This window comes from Neophocaena asiaeorientalis, unplaced genomic scaffold (genome assembly GCF_003031525.2).
Source record: "Neophocaena asiaeorientalis asiaeorientalis breed wild unplaced genomic scaffold, Neophocaena_asiaeorientalis_V1.1 scaffold228, whole genome shotgun sequence".
Taxonomy (NCBI): domain Eukaryota; kingdom Metazoa; phylum Chordata; class Mammalia; order Artiodactyla; family Phocoenidae; genus Neophocaena; species Neophocaena asiaeorientalis.
In genome coordinates, this window is record NW_020173762.1 from 566,998 (window position 1) to 589,526 (window position 22,529).

The following is a 22,529-nucleotide window of genomic DNA, read 5'->3' on the forward strand; positions in this document are numbered from 1 at the left end:
TTGCTTCCATTTGTTTTTTCCTAAGTTTTTTCCTTTTTAAATAAAGCTGCAGTTGTAAGTAGAGCAGTTTCCTGAGTTCTGTGATTTGTTCTAGTGAATTATTGAACCTGAGAGTTGGTCTTGTGAAGCCCTAAATTTGTAGTTCTCCAGGCAGAAGTGTGGGTAGCCTGGGCATTCTGTTTGTGGCTGGTATCTGCAGTGGGGAGCCCTTAACCTGTGGGATCTGCTCTAATTCTATGAGTTAGTGTTAGAGTTGAATTGAATTGCTGGAAATTTAGTTGGTGCTGGAGAATCAGCTGGTGTGTGTAAAAACAACATGAAACTGGTGTCAGAAGCGGTGTCAGAAAACACCACTCAAGTCCATGAAAAAGAACATTTTAAAGTACACGCAATCTTGCCACTAAAAGATGACCATTATTAACTTTTTAGTGCATTTCCATTTAGGTTTTTTTCCTGCATATATAATCAGTCATTTATGAGGAATAAGAATGTTCATTTTATATCCCAAAAGGTATATTAGCACTCAGCTATCCTATAAAGTATATTTGATAAAATTTTATAATATATATATAACTCTGCATTTTATTTTCAGGAAGATAGCTAACTAAAAGATTGTCTCAGGTATAAAAATGTGTATCTTATTATTTCTTGAAGGAAAAGGAATTTTGTTGCTTAAGTAATTTTTATTGATGATTAATCCTCTCCAAACTGTATGATCTATTGATTTTGTTTCTTAAATTAATGAAAAATACACATAAAAGTTACTAAATATGTTCAAAATATAAACTATTTTTACTTATCAACAAAGTATTTGGACATTTACATTTTATATAAAGTATATAGGTTATATATAGGGTGCATAGTACATAATATACATACATACACACATACCTACATATAGATATAGATTTTATAAGCAGAATATTAAATTTATAACAGTATATACATTAATATATATTAATGTAAAAGGGAAAATAGAGGATTAAAGAAATCTTGTAACAACATTGTATTTTTCAAGATGATATAACTTTCTTTTCAAGTAGATGAATGTTTCTGAACACAATGAGTCTTTACTGCTTATGAGTCATGATAACTTATTGCATTACTTTAAAGGAAAATATCTGCTGGTCAATAAGTTAACAGAACTCAGTCATAAGATTCATCATATAAAGGATGAACTGTTTTGCCTGTATTCCTTCTTACCTTCACCTGTACACTAGAGTCCATCTTCCCTTGCCTACTCAAATGCAGAAACCACACAATTTTCCCCTCTCTTGCCTGCATCAACTAACTGTCTATTCATACCAGATTAAAAGGAAGAGGCTGTAATCTCTATCATGCTTAAAAACTAACCAATCAACGAAACAAAGCAAAAAAATGCCCTTGATCCAACATTTCTCACCAGCTACTATATTTCTTAGCTCTTATTTACAGAAAAAGATCTGAAAAGAGATGTCTTTACATGTGGTTTTTAACTCCTCTCTTCCCATCTGCCTCCAACCCATTTTAATAAGGCTTCATCAAACAACTTTTGTCAAAAACACAAGAACCTCCAAGTTGCTAAATCCAGTGGTCAAGTGTAAGTCCCCATCCTAATTGAAATGCTTCATTGCCTAGCTTCCAGGATCTCTAACTTTCTTCCTATCTCACTGGCTGCTCTTTCTAAATCTACTTTGTAGACTCTGCATTTCCAAGATCTCAAAAGTTAGAGTGACCCAGGGTTTCAGTCCTTGGTCTTCTCCTTTTATATGTCTACATCAATCCCTTCATTTTATCCAGTCACATGGGTTGAAAACAAAATCTACTGTGACCCATTCTCCCAAGATTGTAGCCAGTACCCACACTCCTACATTTGAGGGGTGGCCAAGCAGTGGCTGTTTGTGGGAGAGACAGACACAAGTTGGATGTGCTGGTTGCAGTGTCCCCATGCCTGTGTGAGGCCCCACATGGTGTGGGATGGAAGTCAAGGTAGGAAGAGAAGATGGGTAGTGAGTCAATGGCCATATCCCGACATGGAACTCCAGGGAACTGAAGGATTCTAAATTCAATCCTGGCCTTCCAGGTGCTTTTCAAGGTATATCTGTTAGAGTAGGAGGTTAGGATATGTTTAATTTATCATTTTGTACTCTTGCCCTGAGCTCTGCAAATGTTGAAACTGACCTGTTCCTGCCCACAGGGTTGAGCCAGTCACCTCTGCCAGATCCCTGCTTTCCCAGACTCTCTTGCAGTAAGAGGTGGTCATGTGATCTAGACATGTGATATGAGCAAGGAGCTTCTGGGAAATATCTTCTATCCTGACCATGAGAGAGAAAGGCATGAGAAAAGGCTTCTGAGGAAAGCATTCTTTTCTCCCTTCATTTTTGCTTTTGAACACAATTGCTAAAGGATATGATGGTGGGAGCTGAAAGAGCCATCTTTGGACCACACATTGACACTCTGAATGACAACAGCCAACATGCTAAGGAAGATAAAAGATGGAAAGAGCTTAGGTACTTACTACCATTACCGAGCTATTAAACCAACTATGGAACCACCTACCTCTGGATTTTAGTTTCTGTAAATCATCAGTATCATTATGATTTAGGCCCTATACTGGTCAGCATTTGCTACTCATAGCAAAGCTATCCTAACAGAAACATACAGTGACTTAGTGACAGAAACCAGTCTGGTTGGAAAATCACTATCTCAAGTTTTTGTCATATCTGCATACCACCTTTACATTATTACTTTTTTTCCCCAAAATATCTCACTTTGCTTAATGTTTTAAAAGGAAATATATAATTTTCATAAATAAAAAAACAGGATCATTTACCATTATATAAAGTAATAAAGATATATAAAACAAAATCAATACTGAAAATAAATAAAACCTGAAAACCATTAAATGCAAAAATAAAATAAAATCTATATACCAATGAATCCAGATTTAAATCTTCAGCTTTCATTATTTCAACTGCCTACTCAGCATCTACACTGTAATGTTTAGTAAGTCTTTCAAAGTTATGCTGTTAACCACTTCCCCTAAAGCTCCTAATCTACCCCAATGTGATTTTTTTCTACAGTTCCATATCTCAGTACCACAAGCCAAAAACCTTGGAATCACAATCCACTCCTTTCTCTTATAGTCTATGTAAAATAAATTAACAATTTTGTAAGTTCTATCCTCAAAACATATCCAAAATTTTAGCACTTCTTGTTTATCAAATAAATTAATGAATAATTAAAGGACAAAAAATCATATCAAAGTTTATACATTAAAACTTAAATAAAATATGTGAATAATATGGAATACAAATATTATTTAATTATAATTATTCTCAGATTTCTTCCACTCTTATAAAAGTTTAAGTGAATATTTGCTCTGAACTATTTGGGGGGGAAAACTACAGCCTTATTATGACTACTTATTTTAGATTAATTTTTCTGTGTGTGTACGATTACTTCAGAAATTTCGGTTTCATAATACAATTCTGATTACCAAGCTTTCCCAAAGCTGACTGCACATTTCATATAGGATACAAAGGAAATCTGACTCCAGCCACATATAAAGAACAAAGGAGCTGCTAAATTTTACATTTTTCTCATAAAGAAGAATTATTTTTCCCTTAGGTAGTCTCTCATCCTTAGGCTGCAATTGACTCTCCTAATTCTGATATAAACCTAATTATTTTGGGGAAAAGTGAAAGAATTATTTGATCTCAAGGTATAACACTTAACAGTTCCAGTGTGCCTGTGACAGTCATCCTTCAAACTGTTTTTTTCTCAAGTGTCAGCTCCCAGAGTATGAAGTATGCCAAATACAGTGATACATAAAACACCTGGTTCCTAGAAAGATCACATAGGGATTTGAATGCATTTTAAAGAGAAAGCCTCAAAACAGAGACTAACACTTTTAACATTTCAGAAAAGTTAAAACTACAGCGTAAAACGCATAATACAATGAGACTGGCAACAATACTTGGTGAATGTACAGCTTCGTGAACCAGTGGCTACAGTTCATTTTCCATAGAAGTGATTGCTAAATGCTTGTAAATTGAAATTAAGTTAATCAGCAAAGGACTAATACCTAAGGAAGGTCTTAACTTATCTGAAGCGACTCTAGTGGTGTCAACAATACACAGGGCTCCAAACAGTGCTGTTTAGGTTGTATTACTTTTCAAATACACCTGGATCATTTATGATAATGTTATGGCACATTTCGAGTGATATTTAACCACAGAACAAGGAAATGGAGGAAAGGTGGGGAAAATCAGATAACAGATGATATTCCTTTCAGAATTTCTTAAAAAGTATTTTATCTTATAACAATGAATAAAATAAATCAATTATTAGTTCTGACTCAAGAACTAAAGTGTTCAATGTGTGTGTGGGTGTTGAAAAGTATATTTGATTAAAAGGTTTGGAAAAAAATACATCTTCAGTATAATGTGTTGGCCCTGGAATCTTTTTATAAGACATGACAGTTTTTAAACACATCTCTAAATATTTTGAAATATTTTAAAATAATTAGAAATTTGTGATGTTTTCATTTAAATTGAGTAGGTTTGGTGGTGGAAGGTAAACAACGAATAAAGTCAAGTGAATGGAGACATAACTTTGTTTTTAAAAGTCGGCATGGACTATATAAACTATACTGAGCTTCCTGTTTAAAAACCCAAAACAATATTTCAACCTTTTTACATCACTAGCTAATATTTTAAGAAGAATGAGAAAGTACTATAAATATTTTCCTCAAAACTCATCCAGAAAACATTGAAGTGGATGAATATTTTTATTAAGTATAATTCAGAACTAGGTTTACTGTTCTCATAAAGGATCAAACTCTTTTTAAGATATTGCTCTGACTATGGTATAAAAATGTTACCATTTTGAAAAGCAGGCCATATATATATAATTCCATCTTAATATATTAATATAAAGAAGAAAATTAAAGCATTGAAATTTTTTTGTGATGTTGTTGCATTTTTCAGGATTATATCATTCTGCTTTTCCACCTTCAATTTTTTAGAACCCTACCACATTTAACTCCATGAAGTACTAATGTAATACTAGTCAAGCTAAATTACTTAACTGTTTCTACCAATATCTGGAAACACAGTACAAAGCAAAAGTTACCTTCTTAAGGAATAAATAAGTTATTATGGATACTGGTAAGGCAAAACATTTTTCTATTTATCCCTGAAGCTACTCAGAAGCCTTCTTAGATTTCATTATGTATGGCAGGTGCCCAAGTTCACTGAGACACTTCTTTTTTTTAATTTAGAGCTAACTACAGAACTTCCTATTTATTAATCAAATGAGCATTTCACTCCTAGAGCCAATTCTTTCATAATAGGATAACTTTGGCTTAAGAAAAAAAAAAGGATCATATCAGGCAAATTCTTTATGACACTACATAAGAAACAAAGCCAGTGAAATTCTAATGAGATTTTGATAAGAGGTTGAGCAAATTTCACTAAGGAAAACACAGAGAACCAAAGGCAGCAATATATTTCCACATAGAGTGGTTAAAAATAATCAAACCATACTGTATGAATACTGCATCATGAGCTGTATGCTATACGTATATGATTATATTTAATTATAGCAAAACTCTACAAAGTAGAATCAATTATTCCCAATTCTGAGGAGATACTGAGACTGAGAGCCATGATGTAACTTGTAAGATCATATAACAATCACAGGACTGAACTGAAATCCAAATTGAAATTGTGTATGACACGAGTTTTTGCTCCTCTTTAGCACTACACCTTTCCTTTAGCAATTAGAGCACAGGGAGGAAAGAAGGAAAGTGAAAGGTGTTTCTTTAAAAGATCTGACATTGTGTTTGCCAGCCCATCACTCATGTAAAACCCAAGTTAAGGGGAGATACCAGAAACTGGAAAACTGGGCTAGGTCAAAATCAGAATCTTGGATGCAGAAGTCTGTCCCTGGAAAAGGGCAAAGGGTCAGACATAGGAAAGGGAAGCTTAGTAGACTCCTTGTCTCTCCATACGGGCACCAATTTTCTTTCTTAGCCCTAAAAGCTTCTATTATTTCTTTTAATTCTGCAAAGTACTTGTGATGCTGTTAAATATTTTTTCAACAAGAGAAGTAGTTGATAACTACAGAAATGATCAATTTTTATTTCTAAGTTAAATGTCAAGCGTGCTATAAATGCTCCTCAAGAATTAAAGTTCTGTCATAATACTACAGCAGTACTATAAATTAATTTTTACTGATAATTCATTAACTGTTTTATTTATATTCATATTATTTTTTAAGAACTAGATTAGATTTTTGCTATGATTACTGTAAGCTCCAATTTCAACTTGTTTGAAATTAAATCAGAAAATTCAAATGACTGGAATTACTTTTTTCCTCCAAATATAATTACCTATTTTGATGAAAAGAAGACAAAGGACAAGTAAGCAAACAGCAAACCGTAATGCATTATTTAGTTTTAAGTACTTTTGTAGTTAAATCTGAGACTTAGAGTACCTCATTTCCTCTGTAATCATGTTAACTATAGGAATTTACTCTATTATTATTTTTTCCCAGAGTATATCATTAATATAGTAATGAGCCAACAAAATGAATGTTTTATACTAATATCAAAAGGTGTTTATTATGATGACTGTGAAGTAAAATTAAAATTAAAATATAATTAAATTATTTAAAAATAATAATTAAATTAATTAGAGTAAATTAGAGTTAGCCATACAGTGCTAGGGAAAAGAAAATCTGTAGAGTAGCAGCAGATAAGACCTGAAGCACAAGTGAGTACACCCAGAATGGCCAGAGGGACACATGGCTTAAAAAGGGATAACTACACCAGGAAGGCTAAGTAGGCCATGGTAGGAAGTCTGGACTTTAGTGTAAGAGTAACTGGAAATCACTGAAGAGTTTTACCCAAGAGAGTTGCATAATCAGATTTAAACTTTTCAAGAGATCACTCTAGCTAATGAAGGTAGGAGCAAGAATCAGTATGGGGAAAACTGTCAGGAGACCACTGAAGCAGCTTTGCAGAAGTTCATGGTGGCCAAAAAGGAAGTGGTGGTAGTGAACATGGGGAGAAGCAAACACATTTTAGATAAAGAAGATATTTCTATGTGAAAGAATGTGTGTAATTAAAGTAACAAATATTTGATAAATGAATGGTTTGAGAAAGACACTGACCAGCAAAAGGCCTTATATGGTGAGTTTATTTTCTCAATAAACTGCCCAAGGTGGTGCATCTTATTCATCACTTTACAAAAAAAGCCCCAAGAAAACATTATTAACTTTTATGCCCTTTCCCTGTACTAAAAAAAGAAGACATTGCAAATAAATGATGCTATGCCTTTAAAATACTCTCACATCACCCAATATCACTTAAAAATTCATATTATACAGATCCTTATTTTTGTTAAAAACAAAAAGGATGCAAAATTTTGTGTTCTGCTTAAACCTTTCTTAAATTCTTTCCTTATCAATTATGCCCTGGTGATTTTTTTACAAGCACTTATTAGTTAACATATTTTATTTTATTTTATTTATTTATTTATTTATTTTTAGTTAACATATTTTAAATGAAATAAAATGCCCTTCAGATTCTGGAAAGTTCTAAGGATTATTTTCTTGAGATTTCTCTCTTATTATCTCTCTCCTGCATGCTCTCGTGTCCTGTAGATGATCATTTTTCCTACTTTGTAGAGGAGAGTAGGCAGAAATCCCTCAATTTACTGCTCTACCCTGGTTCCACCACATATCTACATCACGCCTATTATTTATTTTATCTAGTCTGAGTAGAAAAGGATCCTCCTAGCTGGCTTCTGTTATCTCAGTAGAAAAGTGTCCTTCATGAAATTGAATGGAGTGGAATTACTCTCCCGCTATTCTGGATCTCATTCCCTATAGTTCCTCAGGTCATGACTATAACACTGATTTCCTGTCCTCTATCTCTAACCACTTTTTTACTGGTTCCTTCTCATCAGCATATCCATATCCGCCCCCCCCCCCAATCCTCCCAGATCGGGGCACGAACCCGCGTCTCCCGCATCGGCAGATGGACTCCCAACCACTGCGCCACCAGGGAAGCCCTATATCCCCTTTTTTTCCATCTTAAAACCATGCTCCATATTCTTTCTAATAGCTACTTAATTTCTCTCCTTGAGCCTTATTGATTTTTCCTTAAAAAGCATCATCAAAGGCTGATTACATACCTCTGTGCATTTGATGGCTGGGTATGTTTCATTATTATACCCATTTTAAAGAGGATAGGAAGCCTGAGCAAGGTTAAATAAACTTTCCAAAGGCTATAAACTATAAAGCAGTTTAGACAGAATTCAAATCAAGACAGTCTCATTTAAGGCTTTATTTTGCTTTGTAATATAAAGTTTTATGCCATCAATATCATTAAATGTATTTATTAGCTTTTGTGTGTTTGTTTTTCTAAATAGTAATATCACAGACATTCAACCCATATTACCTAAAGAAATACATACGAATAATGAGAATACAAATCTATCTTTTAAATATGTGACTGTACTAAGTACAAGGCCTTTTTGAAATTTTTAATCTGGTAAAAGCTGTTACATAAAAAAGTATTATTCACTTCTTTCTGATAGTACTTTAAAAGCATAACAAAAATGATAATAGAGTATTATATGCATTTTGTTTTATATTACACAATAATAGATATAAGGATGCAATTTATACTAAAGTGAGTAGAAGTATGATAAGATAAAGAAATTATATTTTATGTGCCTATTTAACAATCCAAATTCAATATTATCAGGAGCAAACGGTCCAAGGAACTAATACTGCATTTTTAGAAGGGCAGTCTAGTTGTACATAATTCAACAGTATAATGACTCAACTAAGTAATATTAAGAAGTACAAAAGACTATTACTCATAGTAGATAACTTCTAGTTTGCTCCATTACATTATTTTTTCTAATTCCTTAGCTACCTTTTCAACTAATGTAGACAGATGACCCCTTAAACAAAATTAAATACTTAACGTCAACACACTTCTGTCACTACAGTCTTTAATGTATTACTTTAGTCTATAAACATTCATTGAGGGCCTACTATGGGCAAGGAACTATGTCAGGCACTGAATGTAGGAGGATGAAAAATGGGTGACATAGCTGCTATCTGAGGTAGTTCAAGGAGAATGTCAGTAGCACATGAAAGTCACAGGAGACCTCATGAAACTTCTGAAAGTGCATTCATTTAAATAAAAACATTTAACCAAGTTAACACATAACACAGGCAAATCATATACAAATGCTACTTAATATAGAATATATATTAATGACTAAAGTACATGTTCACATCACTCTTTCTCAAGTGTCACAGCCTCTAAGGGAATAAGACAAAATTTTTGGTTACACTAAAGAACTATTTTTTTTCCTCAGAAAATGTAAATTGTCTTCTTTTTGCATATATATAAAAGAAGTACTACTAGCGAGGAAAGGATTGTGGATATTTTCATATCTCTGCATGGTTCAGGTTTTTGAGGATACAAAAGTAGAATTTGGGTTAAAGGATAAACCTTAGGAATTAAAAGATGATGGAATAGGTAGTGACAGTCTTATGGAGAGATTTACTTCCCAAGAGGTAAATGTTAACATTTCAAAGGGGGTACAACCTGGAGCCATATATATGTATACAATAGGATTTTACATTAGGGAGCTGAGGTCTCCTTTTCTCTCTCAGGAGGAGAGGAGGGCAGCTGTATAACAGCTCCTCTGCAAACACCCAGGTTAATAATTTCAGGGTTCCTCTCTTCTGGTGTAAAAATTCCCCTTTTGGTACTTGCAGGTGCCACCATCTCACTCTCTTCACACTGCTCTGAAGGGAGAGATGGCGTGTTGAGTACTGGTGTGGTTATAGCTCTAACAAAATAGTCTGCCCAGACACAGCAACTTTGTTTCCTGGACAAAATAAATAAATGCATCTAATAAAAACTTATCATACTGTAAATAAGAATTTAGGGGGAAAAGTTTCTTTGAAGACAGAACTTCACTATACTTATTTTCAGGTAGATCAAGTCACCTCAATAGTCAATAAATGATCTTATTCAGCAAAGACAACACACTGATCTTTATAATTTTGCCATAAGATTTCAATACAATGAAAAGTAGGGATAGTTTAGTGTATCAAAGTAAGGTAGACTAAAGAAAAGAAAAAGAAAAATCACTTACTTGATATTATCAAGACAGCCCGATTCAGGTTTCAGAATGGCAGTGTGATGAAACATTTTATATAAAGCAATCCCAAGGAAGATTACATTAAGCTGGAATGTAAAAGGTACTGTTATATTGCATAACTGGAGTAGAAAAAAAGTAAGTGTATTCTCTATGACAGATGAGTTGTTCTGGGAAATTAGCTCTCCTACACTTATAAAGGAATTGGATCATAGATGACTGCCTAGTATTTTAGTAAAAGCAAGAGGCCAGTTTGGGAACTCGGGATACCAATGAGTTACAAAGCACTGCTATGCCAAATACACACACATACAAAATCAGCAGCAGTTGGAATGATGATATGGGAACTGCAAGACAAAGCCAAGTCAAGTATATATATATATTTTTTTTCAAGTATATATTTTTTAAAAAGACACTAATTATTCCAGGTATGTTACTATATCTACCCTTTAAACATGGCCCTTGATTTACTGTTCAAGTGCTACATTACAAAACATAAATACAAAAATCATAATATTTTTGAATAGCTAGGTCAAAAGGATTATAAAATGCTGGTTAAATTTTGATGCTACAACAAATTAGGATTAAAGTAGAGGGAACCCCCACTGACATTGTTATATCACTGGACCAAGAGAGAACATATGATTTGAAACAAAACAAAATAAAAGCTCCAATGTACATTTCAAATATCACACATATGTAAACTGTATAGAAAACCACATGTTGAATTGCCCTTGTCACCTGCTTCGTTTATATATTCCAGAATTTGGGGCTATTTTGTATTTTAAAATGGTAAGTATATAAATAATATACTACCAATAGTATCTCAATTAGGATAAATAATGCATATTTGAAATCAAGATATTATGCATTTAAAAATAAAAAAAAGAAAATATAATTCCAGAATGTTTACCTAACTTAATTATCATTCGCAAGTGAAATCCTCTTAAACTTTAAAGCTTTTGAGATTTATATAAAAACAAAACTGGAAGGAACAGGGAGGTTATTTTGCAACATTTCCAATTTCTGTTTCCATTCATAATTCAAATTATCCAAATGAAAAAGAAAGAAAATGTACTATTTGTCAAACAAAGTCATCACTGTTTAAAACCTATAAAACCAAATGGATTATGCTAGATCAGGCCCCTGAGGAGCCACAGTACTGCATAAGCTCTTGCAAATGCATGTTTTCTTCTCCCAGGAGTTTTGATTAAGTATTTTACAATATAGAAGTAGACTATAATGAGTGTCTAATTGCTTGAGTTATATAGGGTCAAAAAAGTACATGCTTTCCCAAAATTACTCTATGTAAATTAAAGATAGACAGCACAAAGATAGTGAAAGTTTTATTTCTTGACCTGGGAAACACATAATTAGGAGTTCTTACCATAATAATCAAGGTCGCTGGTCCTATAAAACTCCAAATGAAGTAGGTGTCAAGTCGGAGCCAACATCTGCAATGAAACACAAGGAAGAGAAGGCATTCAAGGACTGGATATGGGACATACATCAAGAGTGAGCGAGTGACAGAGAAGAATGTGAGCTGCAAAGCATTCCACTGGGAGACAGGAAATATTACATTGCTTGTTCATTTAAATGCTGAATTATGTGCCCAATTTCTGACAGCACTATTGATGGAGTAAGATAATCACCCCTAGAGGAAGCAGGAAAAAAATGGCACTGGGCCTATTTGCTAGGGCCTTTTGTGTCTGTCATAGAAACCTTAAAAAAAAAGAAAAAGAAAGAAAGAAAAAGCCATACACATAGCCATTAAATCGAGTAGCTTTAAGCTATCTTTTTCTCTCCAATTATGGTGCTACATAACCTGTCTATCAGCTGTCAGGTAAAGTGACATTTTCCTGTCAAGAAGATCTGAGGAAATTCAGGACAAAGAAGAAATAAATTTGGTATCAGAAAACTGAAGTTTAATTAGGTTGGGCAGCCAACCTTTGAGAGTTCTTAAGTCTTAAAAAGTGCATTGTTACTGCTAGTGCTTCTGGGGTTGCAAATTATCCTTAGCATCCCACGAAGTTGATTCATGATCCAAAAGTAAATTATTAATCACTTAATTTCAGTTACATTTAATACTCCCTCAATTCTTAAAGCCTCTGGGAAATTACATTTTCATTCTTCAGGATGACAGGGAGACAAAATGGAAGTGACTAGTTATGAGAAAGATTAATGTAAATTTTGAACAAATTACATTTGATGTTAAAAATCATATCTTGAATTATTTGCCATTTGGCTATATTTGAGGCATAATTAAAAAAGAAAACACCTCCAGTGGAAAACAGTCGAGTGCTTTGCTAAGTGGTCTAAAAGAGCAAATCCAAAGTATGTAAATATTTCTGATTATTATGTAACTGTTACTTAAACCTCAGCAATAATGGAATATCAGAAAAGCTATGTAGAAAGAACTTTATATATGTCAATACAGGAATAAATAAATAAAATGTTCCCTATTCGTATGATGAAATGTTATAAAATAGTCAAGAGGGAGGAAGTAGATCTTTATATGTCAATAGAATAGACCACAGTAACAAAGTTTAGTGAAAAAGTAAAGTGAAGTATCTATACATCTTGGAACTATAATACACATATTTTTGACAGATACATACATGAATGCAATTTTTTTAATGAAATGGGAAAAATCATCAAACTCAGATTAGTGATTGCCTCTCATATGTGAGTACAGAGGACCAGAAGCAGATGAAAGAGGCTTTAGCCATGTGCTTTATTTTAGTAATTACTGAAAGCTATGTGCCAAAATACTAATAGTTTTAACATTTGAGTGATAGAGGCAGTGATGTTTATTATGTTTTTTTTTTTTACTTTTATGTAACTTGAATTTTTTTGGAAAAGGTTAGAAGCTAGATTTTTAAGTAAAGAAATAACCAAATGCACTGAAAAAAAGTGATTTCAAAACAAGAAAATCTGGCCTTAGTCTATTAAGTTAAATATATGTAAACTAATTTCAACTGGAGTATAATATTTGCAGTCCAAAAAGAAACTGACTACAAGTTCATATTTTTTACATAGACATATAATTTCTCTTTATTCAAAATAAACATAATAATCCAATTTGAAAAAATGTTATTAGGGAGGCAATCAATACTTAAACTATTAGCCATTAGTTTGTTTGAGTAATTGGTTATCTTTTTGTTGTGCTGTTGTTCAAAAAATTTGGTCATGGAAAATAAGAGTGTGGTATTGCCAATAAGGAGAAACAAACCAGAGAACACAAAGGTTGAAATATGAACATTGTCTTCATTCTGACCAGAGGCTAGTTTGTTACCGCCCTGATAACAAAGGAGTGTGTGTGTGTTGCGGGGAGACCAGAGAAGGGGAAATATTTGTGGGTCTCTCTGGGTCCTCAACAAAGACCACATTTTCCCTCAAGATAAGGACAATAAAGGACAAATCATGGACATATTCCCTAATTAAAACACAAAAGCATACACATACACACAAACACATACACCAGAGTCCAAGAATGTTGCTGAAATTGTAACAGCATGATATACTAATAATACATTTAAGAATGACTGTTAATAGTACAGCCCCTGTTCTTCTGTAGGTCAGCCGAGTTTTAGAGAGCTAATGTGAGAACCAAAACACATTTTCAGCAAGCTGTTTTCAAAGGAAAATGTATTTCAAGAATTTATGAAAACTGTTATTCTACAGGTTAATGACTTCTTAGACAAACAATTTTAACTACAATATTACAGAATGTCTTGGATAAAGTAGAGAATTTTAAAATTTACATAAATTTCACCAAATGTGTTGTTAAAATAAAATAATGTCATTAAATTTTAGCCTTACAAAACTTTTATACTTTTCGAAAAAGGTCTTTGTTTTGCAAATGCTTTATTTGGAAATAAATGTGCTTTTGGCATAGTGATCTCTAAATGTAGAAGTGAAATTACTTTAGAAGTTATTTTTTCTGTAAGAAAATTCTTCAATATCTATTTGGTACAACAGATTTCAATTCTCTGAGGAACTGAACACTGAAAGAGGCGATATGAAACACTTAACATGTATTAAATAAATCCTCTCTCCTTGATGGCTGCCTGGGCTTGACTACCTTCTGGACCACAGTGTGGCAAGAATCCCTTTTCTAATTCAATTGCCATATGGCCATACCTGCTGTTTTTGGCCGCATGATGGCTTTCTCAAAACTTTCTGTATTTCCTCTTTCCCATTAACTACCTTAAAAGTTTGTGTGATTTGTGCCCTGAGTTTCCTGTGCCAATGTTGAAAGAATTCACCCTGGCTTTAAGGTGAGGGAGAGTACAGACCAGAAACCATGGGGAATTGTTTCCAGCATCCCCCGTGGATACCAAAATCCATGGATGCTCAAGTGCTTTACAGCTGGCCTTCCATATCCATTCATGCTGAATGCATGGATCCGGAGGGCCGACTGTACTATGTGTGTGTTTTTACATGCCTGGGCACATACATCCTACCTCACAGTATCCTCTAAGTCTAGGCCATTCAATGTCACTTAGGTACAATGCAAAACCACTGATTAAGGGGAAACAAGTGCTATAAAGGAACAGCTTATTGTACTAAACATAATAAAGTCCAACTTGCAAATGGCCAGATAGACCTGCCATTGAAAAATACAATTTATCTGAAAATTGCCTTTATCCACAAAGCATCATTTAATTTGTGACATCATTCATTTTAATAGGCTACTTTTGTTTAATTTTTAAGATATATCAATTCTTTTTTTAAATGAACTTCTGTCATATACATAAAATCTATAAATTATGTTTATATCAGTACTGTAATAAAAGAGATAACCCGCTGTTGAAAGAGCAAATGCATTCTGATGACACTACATGCTTATTTGAATCAAGACTGAAAAATCTTACAAGACCAGATACATTCTGGAATTCAAAGGAGAACTTGTCACATACCATAAACCTTTACTTTCTCTCCCATTTACCTATACAAAGATGTCACTGAAATTCTTTTTGTAGCAATTTTTTAAAAATTATAAAATCAGCATATATTGCCATATATTTGATAAAGTCTTACTACATTAATTCAGGTTTATTGGTTTAATGCTCTAAACAACTGATACTAATCTGCATGGATAAATTATTATGCTCTTCCAGAATTATTTTCTTCCAAAATATAAGAAACATCACTGCAAATTAAATAATAATAAAGGTGTTGAAATCTGGATCAGTCTCCTGTAAAAATGTTAATTACCAATTAAGCAAGTACTACCTTTAGGTTTACTCAGAAAACAGAAAAATAAAACAATGAAATAAATTAATTTCTCAAAACAGGACAACAGAAAACCATACTTCTAAAGCTAATTCTCTTCTCCTACTAAAATACTCCTCACCATTTTTCTATCATCAGTCATTTAAAAAAGGCATGGCTCTGTATTCTAAAAAGTGGTAAGACCAATTGCCCAACATATATAAATGTCACCTAAAACATATGTTTTATAATGTTTTTAGGTACCAGTAACACCACCAGAGTGTAGTTCCTTATTCAAAGTTAGCTTAACATTGTTCCATTAAGATGCCTTGGGATATTGTATTTTTTTGCCTGTTTAATTCACTCTTATCAAAGCGGACATCTGACCATTAACCAATTCTTTGAAGTAACGTAAACTAACAATGATATTTGCTTCATTTTCTACAGGACCTAAATCACAGACTAAACTATCCTTGTTGAGTATTAAATGTAACCAGTAAAGAATCTTTGTGACTGATAGACCATGAAATTTATAGGGTTTAATTATATCAGGTTGTTTATGAGAGTTTGTAAACTATACATTCTTCTTTTCTCTGTAGCATATGCAGATCTTTCTATATTTGTACTACAAATATCTGGCAAGACTGAGAGGAAAAAGAAGGAATAAGGAGAATTGGGGCAAGAAAGAAGGAAGAGAAGGGGAAAGGGACAGATACACACTTCAAGCATAATAACTCTACTCTATTTCTAAGCTTACTGCATAATACATCTGTTAAGGGTTTTAAAATGACATTTGTATCACAGCACACTCATGCATCTAATATTGAAATACTTTGTGAGCAAGTGCATGAACTGGAAAAAAGATTGGCAGAGTAATGCAGGAATGGAGTGTGATCACTGGTACTCAAGACTGGCATTTGTGGTTCAGCTACAATTTTGAATTTTAGAACACAGAACTAGATCTCATACATCAAATATAGGTTAGGTTGTCTTCATGCACCCAATATGTTTTTGCTTTTTTTTTTTTGGCCGTGCCACATGGCTTGCGGGATCTTAGTTCATTGACCACGGATTGGACCTGGGCCCTCAGCAGTGAGAGCATGGAGTCCTAACCACTGGACCACCAGGGAATTCCCCCCAGTATGTTTTTAAAAAATAAGTGTTTCATTATTTCTTCAGCAAAATACATCCTATAAGTTTATGGTGGACTACAAAGGTAAGAAAAGTGCTGTGTTATAATTTATTAATATTAAATGTTGGAATAATTCCCATGGTCCCATGTTGCTTGAAATAATAGGATGCAGTAGCATAAGAATTGTAATCACTACTCTTATAAATGGATGCTTTTAATATAATTTATTTTATAATTAAAACAATGTTGCTAATCATAAAGTTTGTATTCCTTCATTTTCATCAGCTAAATAATAGTACCAGTAATAATAATAGTTATAATTTAATAAATGCTTATACATGCCAAACATTTTACATGCATGTATACTTAAATATATATACATATATATGCACACACATACATATACATATGTATTTACTCATACACACACAGTTTAAGATATTGCAGTAGTTTTGCAAGGTACTTATATAATAACCACCATGTTACAGATTAGAAAGTCAAACTGACTTGCCCACAGCCACATGGCTAATAATTAGTTGAGCCTGAATTTTGTTCTAGTCTACCTGACTCCAAAGTCCCTGAACCTAATATGTGTTTCTCAAAAAGAATGAACATACAAGTTATAAAATAAATAAAAGCTATAGTTTTGTTGACAGTGATAAATTCTCAATGAGTAGATGAGAAATTTATATGCTGTACATAAAGCACAGATTGTTGAAATATGTCCCAAGTAAAAATATTAGATCTTTCCAAATATAAGGTGATCTCTTGATAAGTTAGTAAAAATTTTAGTATTTTTAAACAGCTTTATTGCAGTATAATTTATATACTCTGAATCATCCATTTAAAGTATATAATTCAATGCTTTTAGTATATTTAAAAGTTGGGAAATGATCACTGTAATCTAATTTTAGAATATTTTCATGACACCATAATGAAAACTTGTACCTATCTACAGCTACCTTCCATTGTCTCTACCAAATTCACTCCCTTGGTATGGTAATGGCTTCCCTACCCTCTCCCCAGTCCTAGTAACCACTATACTTTTTGTCTCTAAGAATTTGTCTATTCTAGACATTTAGTACAAATGGGATCATACATGTGTAGTCTTTTGTGACTGGATTCTTTCATTTAACATAATGTTTTAAAATTGTGTTCATTTTGTAGCATGTATCAATACTTCATTTTTATTTCCAAGTAATATTCTATCATACGGATATAGCACATTTTGTTTATCTTCTCTTCAACTTATGGATATGGGGGTTTCCACTTTTTTGGCTAATATGAATAATGTTGCTATGAATATTCATGTGAAAGTTTTTGAATGAGCCTATGTTTTCATTTTTTCTTGGGTAAATCCCTAGGAGTGGAATTGCTAGGTCATTTAATATCTAATGTTAGCATTTTGAAGATCTGTCAAACTCTTTTCCAAAGTAGTTAGCTGCACCATTTTACATTGTCACCAGAAATATATGAGGATTCTGATTTTTCCACATCCTCACCAATATGTGTCATTAGCTGTCTTTTTGATTGTAACCTTCTAGAGGGTGAAATTATGATAAAAGGTAATCTCTAGATGTGGAAGTTATTATATATACTTCTTTGGTTCCAGTAAGAACTTAAGTTCCATATTTGACTTCAATTATATTTTCTAAATAACAGGACAGCAGTCCTGATGTTCTCTTATATAGGCTCTGGAATGGATAACTACTTAACCAAAAAAATTATGCTCAACCCCAAATTCTTATATACAGTGATAATCTTATGCCAGTCATAGGGTTCCTGGGTGATGAAATGATGATACAATAAGCCCTCAGTCTCTGATATACATACACATAAAATATGCTCTTGGCTTTAACAACAGAACATATAACGTACAGAGCATTCCCCATACACATATTGAATGACTAACTTGATATATGTCAATGATAAATACTTCTTAATTATCTGTACTATTTCTCACTGGCCAACCTAAAGTCAAACGTGCCTGGTGATAAATATTTAGTAAGGTAAATGCTTCATGTCAACAACAATGTTACAAGTAGGAATATTTTACATATAATAACATGCTTAGAGAAATATTTCAGATGAATATATAATGTTCTATGAGTAGGATGAGGTGCTTAGGCATTGCAAAATCTATTGAATAAAACTATGCATATAACTTTCAGATACTATCAAGTTTAATGTTCCTTGGCTCGGCTCCTTCTTGGATAATAACATAACCTAGTATTTTAAAAATCAATAATCACTCTTCTACCCAAATGATTATGCTGGTTAGAGAATGAAGTGGCAATAAAGAAATTGGGGGGCTTTTAACTAGCAGAGGAGAGACTACTCCTTTAGGAGCTGTTGTTAAGCTAGTGAGCTACGAAGACAAATCTAAGACTTAACAGATGATTTATAATAACTTTCAGATCATAAAATTGATTTCAATTATTTTTAAAAGCTCAGTTATGCTTTTAGAACTCAAGGATGTTCTTTCTGGTCCATTATAAATGTTCATGACCTGATCAACATCTTTCAGAAAACTTTTACCAATTTTTGAGCCCACATTTTAATTTCTGGGCTATTCTCTGAGCTTTACTCCTTCCCAGCACCCTCCCTTCTCCTCTTCTTGGAAACTACTTCCAGTCCTTTTCCAATCTACCCATGACTTTAACCACTGCTTTTTCTGTCATGAAGTTAGATTTCAAGGAAAGTGCTATAAACTATAAATGCAATTTTTTCCCTTTGAATAAAAATTAACTGTTCAAACAGTTTGCATTTTTGGAGGTAATACTGTGGTAATTAAAGTTTACATGAACTAATTAGTTTCAGGTCATAAAATCAAAGTACTTAGCACAGAATTTCCGTATCAATTGTGTTTGAATTATTAAGTCAATGCCAGCCTTTATTTTTTGACAGTATCATATTGGACAGCTTCACCAAAGTCAAATGCTCTCCCTTTGAGCTATAACCCCATGGAAGGCTTCACTGAATGTTCATATGAATAACAGTATAAGAGACTAATGGTAGATAGAAAAACAGAGGGAAAATGGAAAACACCCCATAGTCAGTGCAATTTAGACCTGTGGTCCACTAGCTGAATTTCTTTTTTTTTTAATGACTGTATTGGACCTTTAATCTGATTTTTTAAGTGTCTGATAATTGTGACTAAATGTAATTCTAAGTAAATTATCTCGAGAATAATGTCAATACAGATAAAAAGATTTCATTAAATAACATCAGAAAATAATGAGATTCTCTTATAAATATTGCAAATTGATGGCAAACTAAGCAACTTCTCAAAATCAAATTATGTATGCTTTATGTGTATGTGTTTTCTACATAATAATCAATTCAACAGCCCTAATAACATTTCATAGAAAAACACATCATAATCCTTCAGCCAAATGGAATATGATAGTTACCTCTATCTGTATCAAAATAACATTTATTTAACCTACAAAAACAATTCTGTCTCTAATTTTATCTCCTACCATTGATACGATTCTCTACTTTTTAGAAATGTGAGTTATTATTATTATTAAAGGTTTCAGAAATAAAACCTCATTGTTATTATAATAAAATACATTAAGAGGAGAGAAAAGAAAGAGAAATTTGTTATTTGGATTACTGTAATATGTATTCAATGGTTTTAGTCTCAATGTAATCCAAGTGGTTGAGACTAAGAAGTAAAAATTTAGTAATAACAAAATTCCAAAAATAAGCAAAATAGACTTCCGAGAAATAAAAATTTACTGTATTAAGCTTAATAAGAATTTACAGAAAATGAGTGATAATATGTCTCTGAATTCTGGCTAATTCCAGTTTATTTATGACTGTAGACTTTACGTATTTGTATTTAAAAAAATCAATGTAGCACATAAGAAGGTAACACTGGCAAAAACAAGCAAACAAACCAAAAAGCCCCCAAATGTGATGAGCAGGAAGTAGGAAATGCCACTTGAAATAAAAGAAATAAACAATAGTAACAGAAACCAGAAAACAAAAACAGATTTAATAATAAGGAACAAAATACATAATTCTATATGCAGAAATCCTTCCAGTGTATAAAAATTCATTGCTTATATTTTTATTTGAGACAATATCTTGATTAAACTCCTGACAGAAACATGATCTCTTCATTTCAGCTTATCAAGTAAATACAAATGACTGAATAATGTTTCTTTTTCAACACCTGCTTCCTCAATGGGCAAAACAGCACTGTATAGATGTTGAGTTGGATGAATTCCCAAAGGAAGAAGTTAAATCTTTTTTCCATGTATTTTGAAGTTTTCTCTCTCTGGACAGTTTATTGAAAATGCACAAATGAGACACTAAATGCTCTATGCCCACCTGTGAAAGAATTTTAGTGTAATTTTCCCTATCCTTTTCTATACCTCTTTCATTTACCATTTATTTTATCTGCATCTGTTTTGCTTCTCTTTGTGTTGGGAAAAATCATAATGGTGAAACTGAACTATTATTAAGGCTTGTTTTAAATCAATGCCTAGGAAAAAAATTAGCCTCTATTCTCACAAAGTGATAATGTCAGTAAATGAGATCTTCCAGTTATGGTGCAGGAAATTAAAGCAATGATGGCCAAAACTTTAAAAAAATCACAAGAGACTACATAGTATTGATTCTAAGAAAAGATAGATTCCTGCTATCTAGAAAATGACCTCTCTTTCAAAATAAATGACTAAAACATAAAGCAAACAAGTTGTCAGTTCAGTAATAGGAAAATTTGCAAATATCTAAAGAGAAAAAACAACAGGAAACAAAAATAAAGCAAGTCAAGAACTGCAGAGAGCAAAATTGAACTATATAAGGACAATATTTATAGTATAGGTCAAAAATAACAGTATCAGTCAATTTAATACATTAGAGAGAAAATGCATTAATTAAAATGTAAAATCCTATGATCTAAGGGCAGTAACTGCTAATGGGCTTCTTTTAGAGGGGATAAAAATTTTCTAAAATTAGATAGTGGTGATGGATGCCTAAATTGAATGCACTAAAAACAACTGAATTGTATTCTTTAAAAGAGTGAATTTTATGGTATGCAAATTATATCAATAAAGGTGTTTTTTATTAAATTCTATGATCTAATCCCCCTCCCCTAAAATGTCTTTAGGAGCAAATACAGGCAATATTTTTACCTAATCCTAATCTGGTCCATGATTGCCACTGGGATACACAAAATGACCTCAGATTCGACCACAACTCACAAATGTTAGATTAAAAAATAATTACTATTAGTTACATTTAGACAAATTGTTTTATGTAGCTTGTCACTGTACTCAAGAAAAAAATTCAACAGAAGCGAGATGGTCGTTTTTTTTTTTTTTTTTTTTTTTTTTTTGGCGGTACGCGGACCTCTCACTGTTGTGGCCTCTCCCATTGCGGAGCACAGGCTCCGGACGCGAAGGCTCAGTGGCCGTGGCTCACGGGCCCAGCCGTTCCGCGACATGTGGGATCTTCCTGGACCAGAGCACGAACCCGTGTCTCCTGCATCAGCAAGCGGACTCTCAATCACTGCGCCACCTGAGAAGCCCGAGATGGTCTTCTTTTAATCGTATTGTTGGTGCTTCTACACCAACGTATATTCTATTTTAACTATGCTCCCTATAACTCTGGAGTCCTCTTTTGGTTCCCTCCTTCTGAATCTTCTCTTCTGGAAAACGAGCTGCTTTATTGCCAGCATATTCAGGCTGCTGACTGCTGGTGAAAAGTCATGAAATTTGGCTTACTAACTTCTGTACAATTGATGTTGTCTAACCTCATCTGAGCCTACACTACTGCTTGGAAATCGTTTTATTAATGTCTAATTGGCTCCTTAACACATTTTCCATAGTGCTCATTTCAGAGCTTTTCAAATCTGTCCTCTCAGTGTGACCTCACCTATTCACTCAAAAATCAGCATCTCCTATTTGATGGAAAAATTCCTCCACTTCCAAATTTATCTTTTCTGTTATTTCCTTCACACCTCAGAAGACAGGGGTCATCTGACTATTTCA

At 33.0% G+C, this 22,529-nt stretch overlaps 1 protein-coding gene across 3 annotated transcripts in view; it reads right to left on the bottom strand.

Moving 5' to 3' along the window:
• The window catches only part of ADGRL3 (adhesion G protein-coupled receptor L3), a 688,045-nt gene that overhangs the window by 65,351 nt on the left and 600,165 nt on the right, over positions 1–22,529 (bottom strand). For all 3 annotated transcript variants that reach the window (XM_024751339.1, XM_024751340.1, XM_024751338.1), the window contains 2 exons: positions 11,563–11,629; positions 10,173–10,264 (listed from right to left, as the gene is read on the bottom strand). In XM_024751339.1, coding sequence (XP_024607107.1) covers positions 10,173–10,264; positions 11,563–11,629 — 159 coding nt within the window. The remainder of the gene's footprint in view (positions 1–10,172; positions 10,265–11,562; positions 11,630–22,529) is intronic.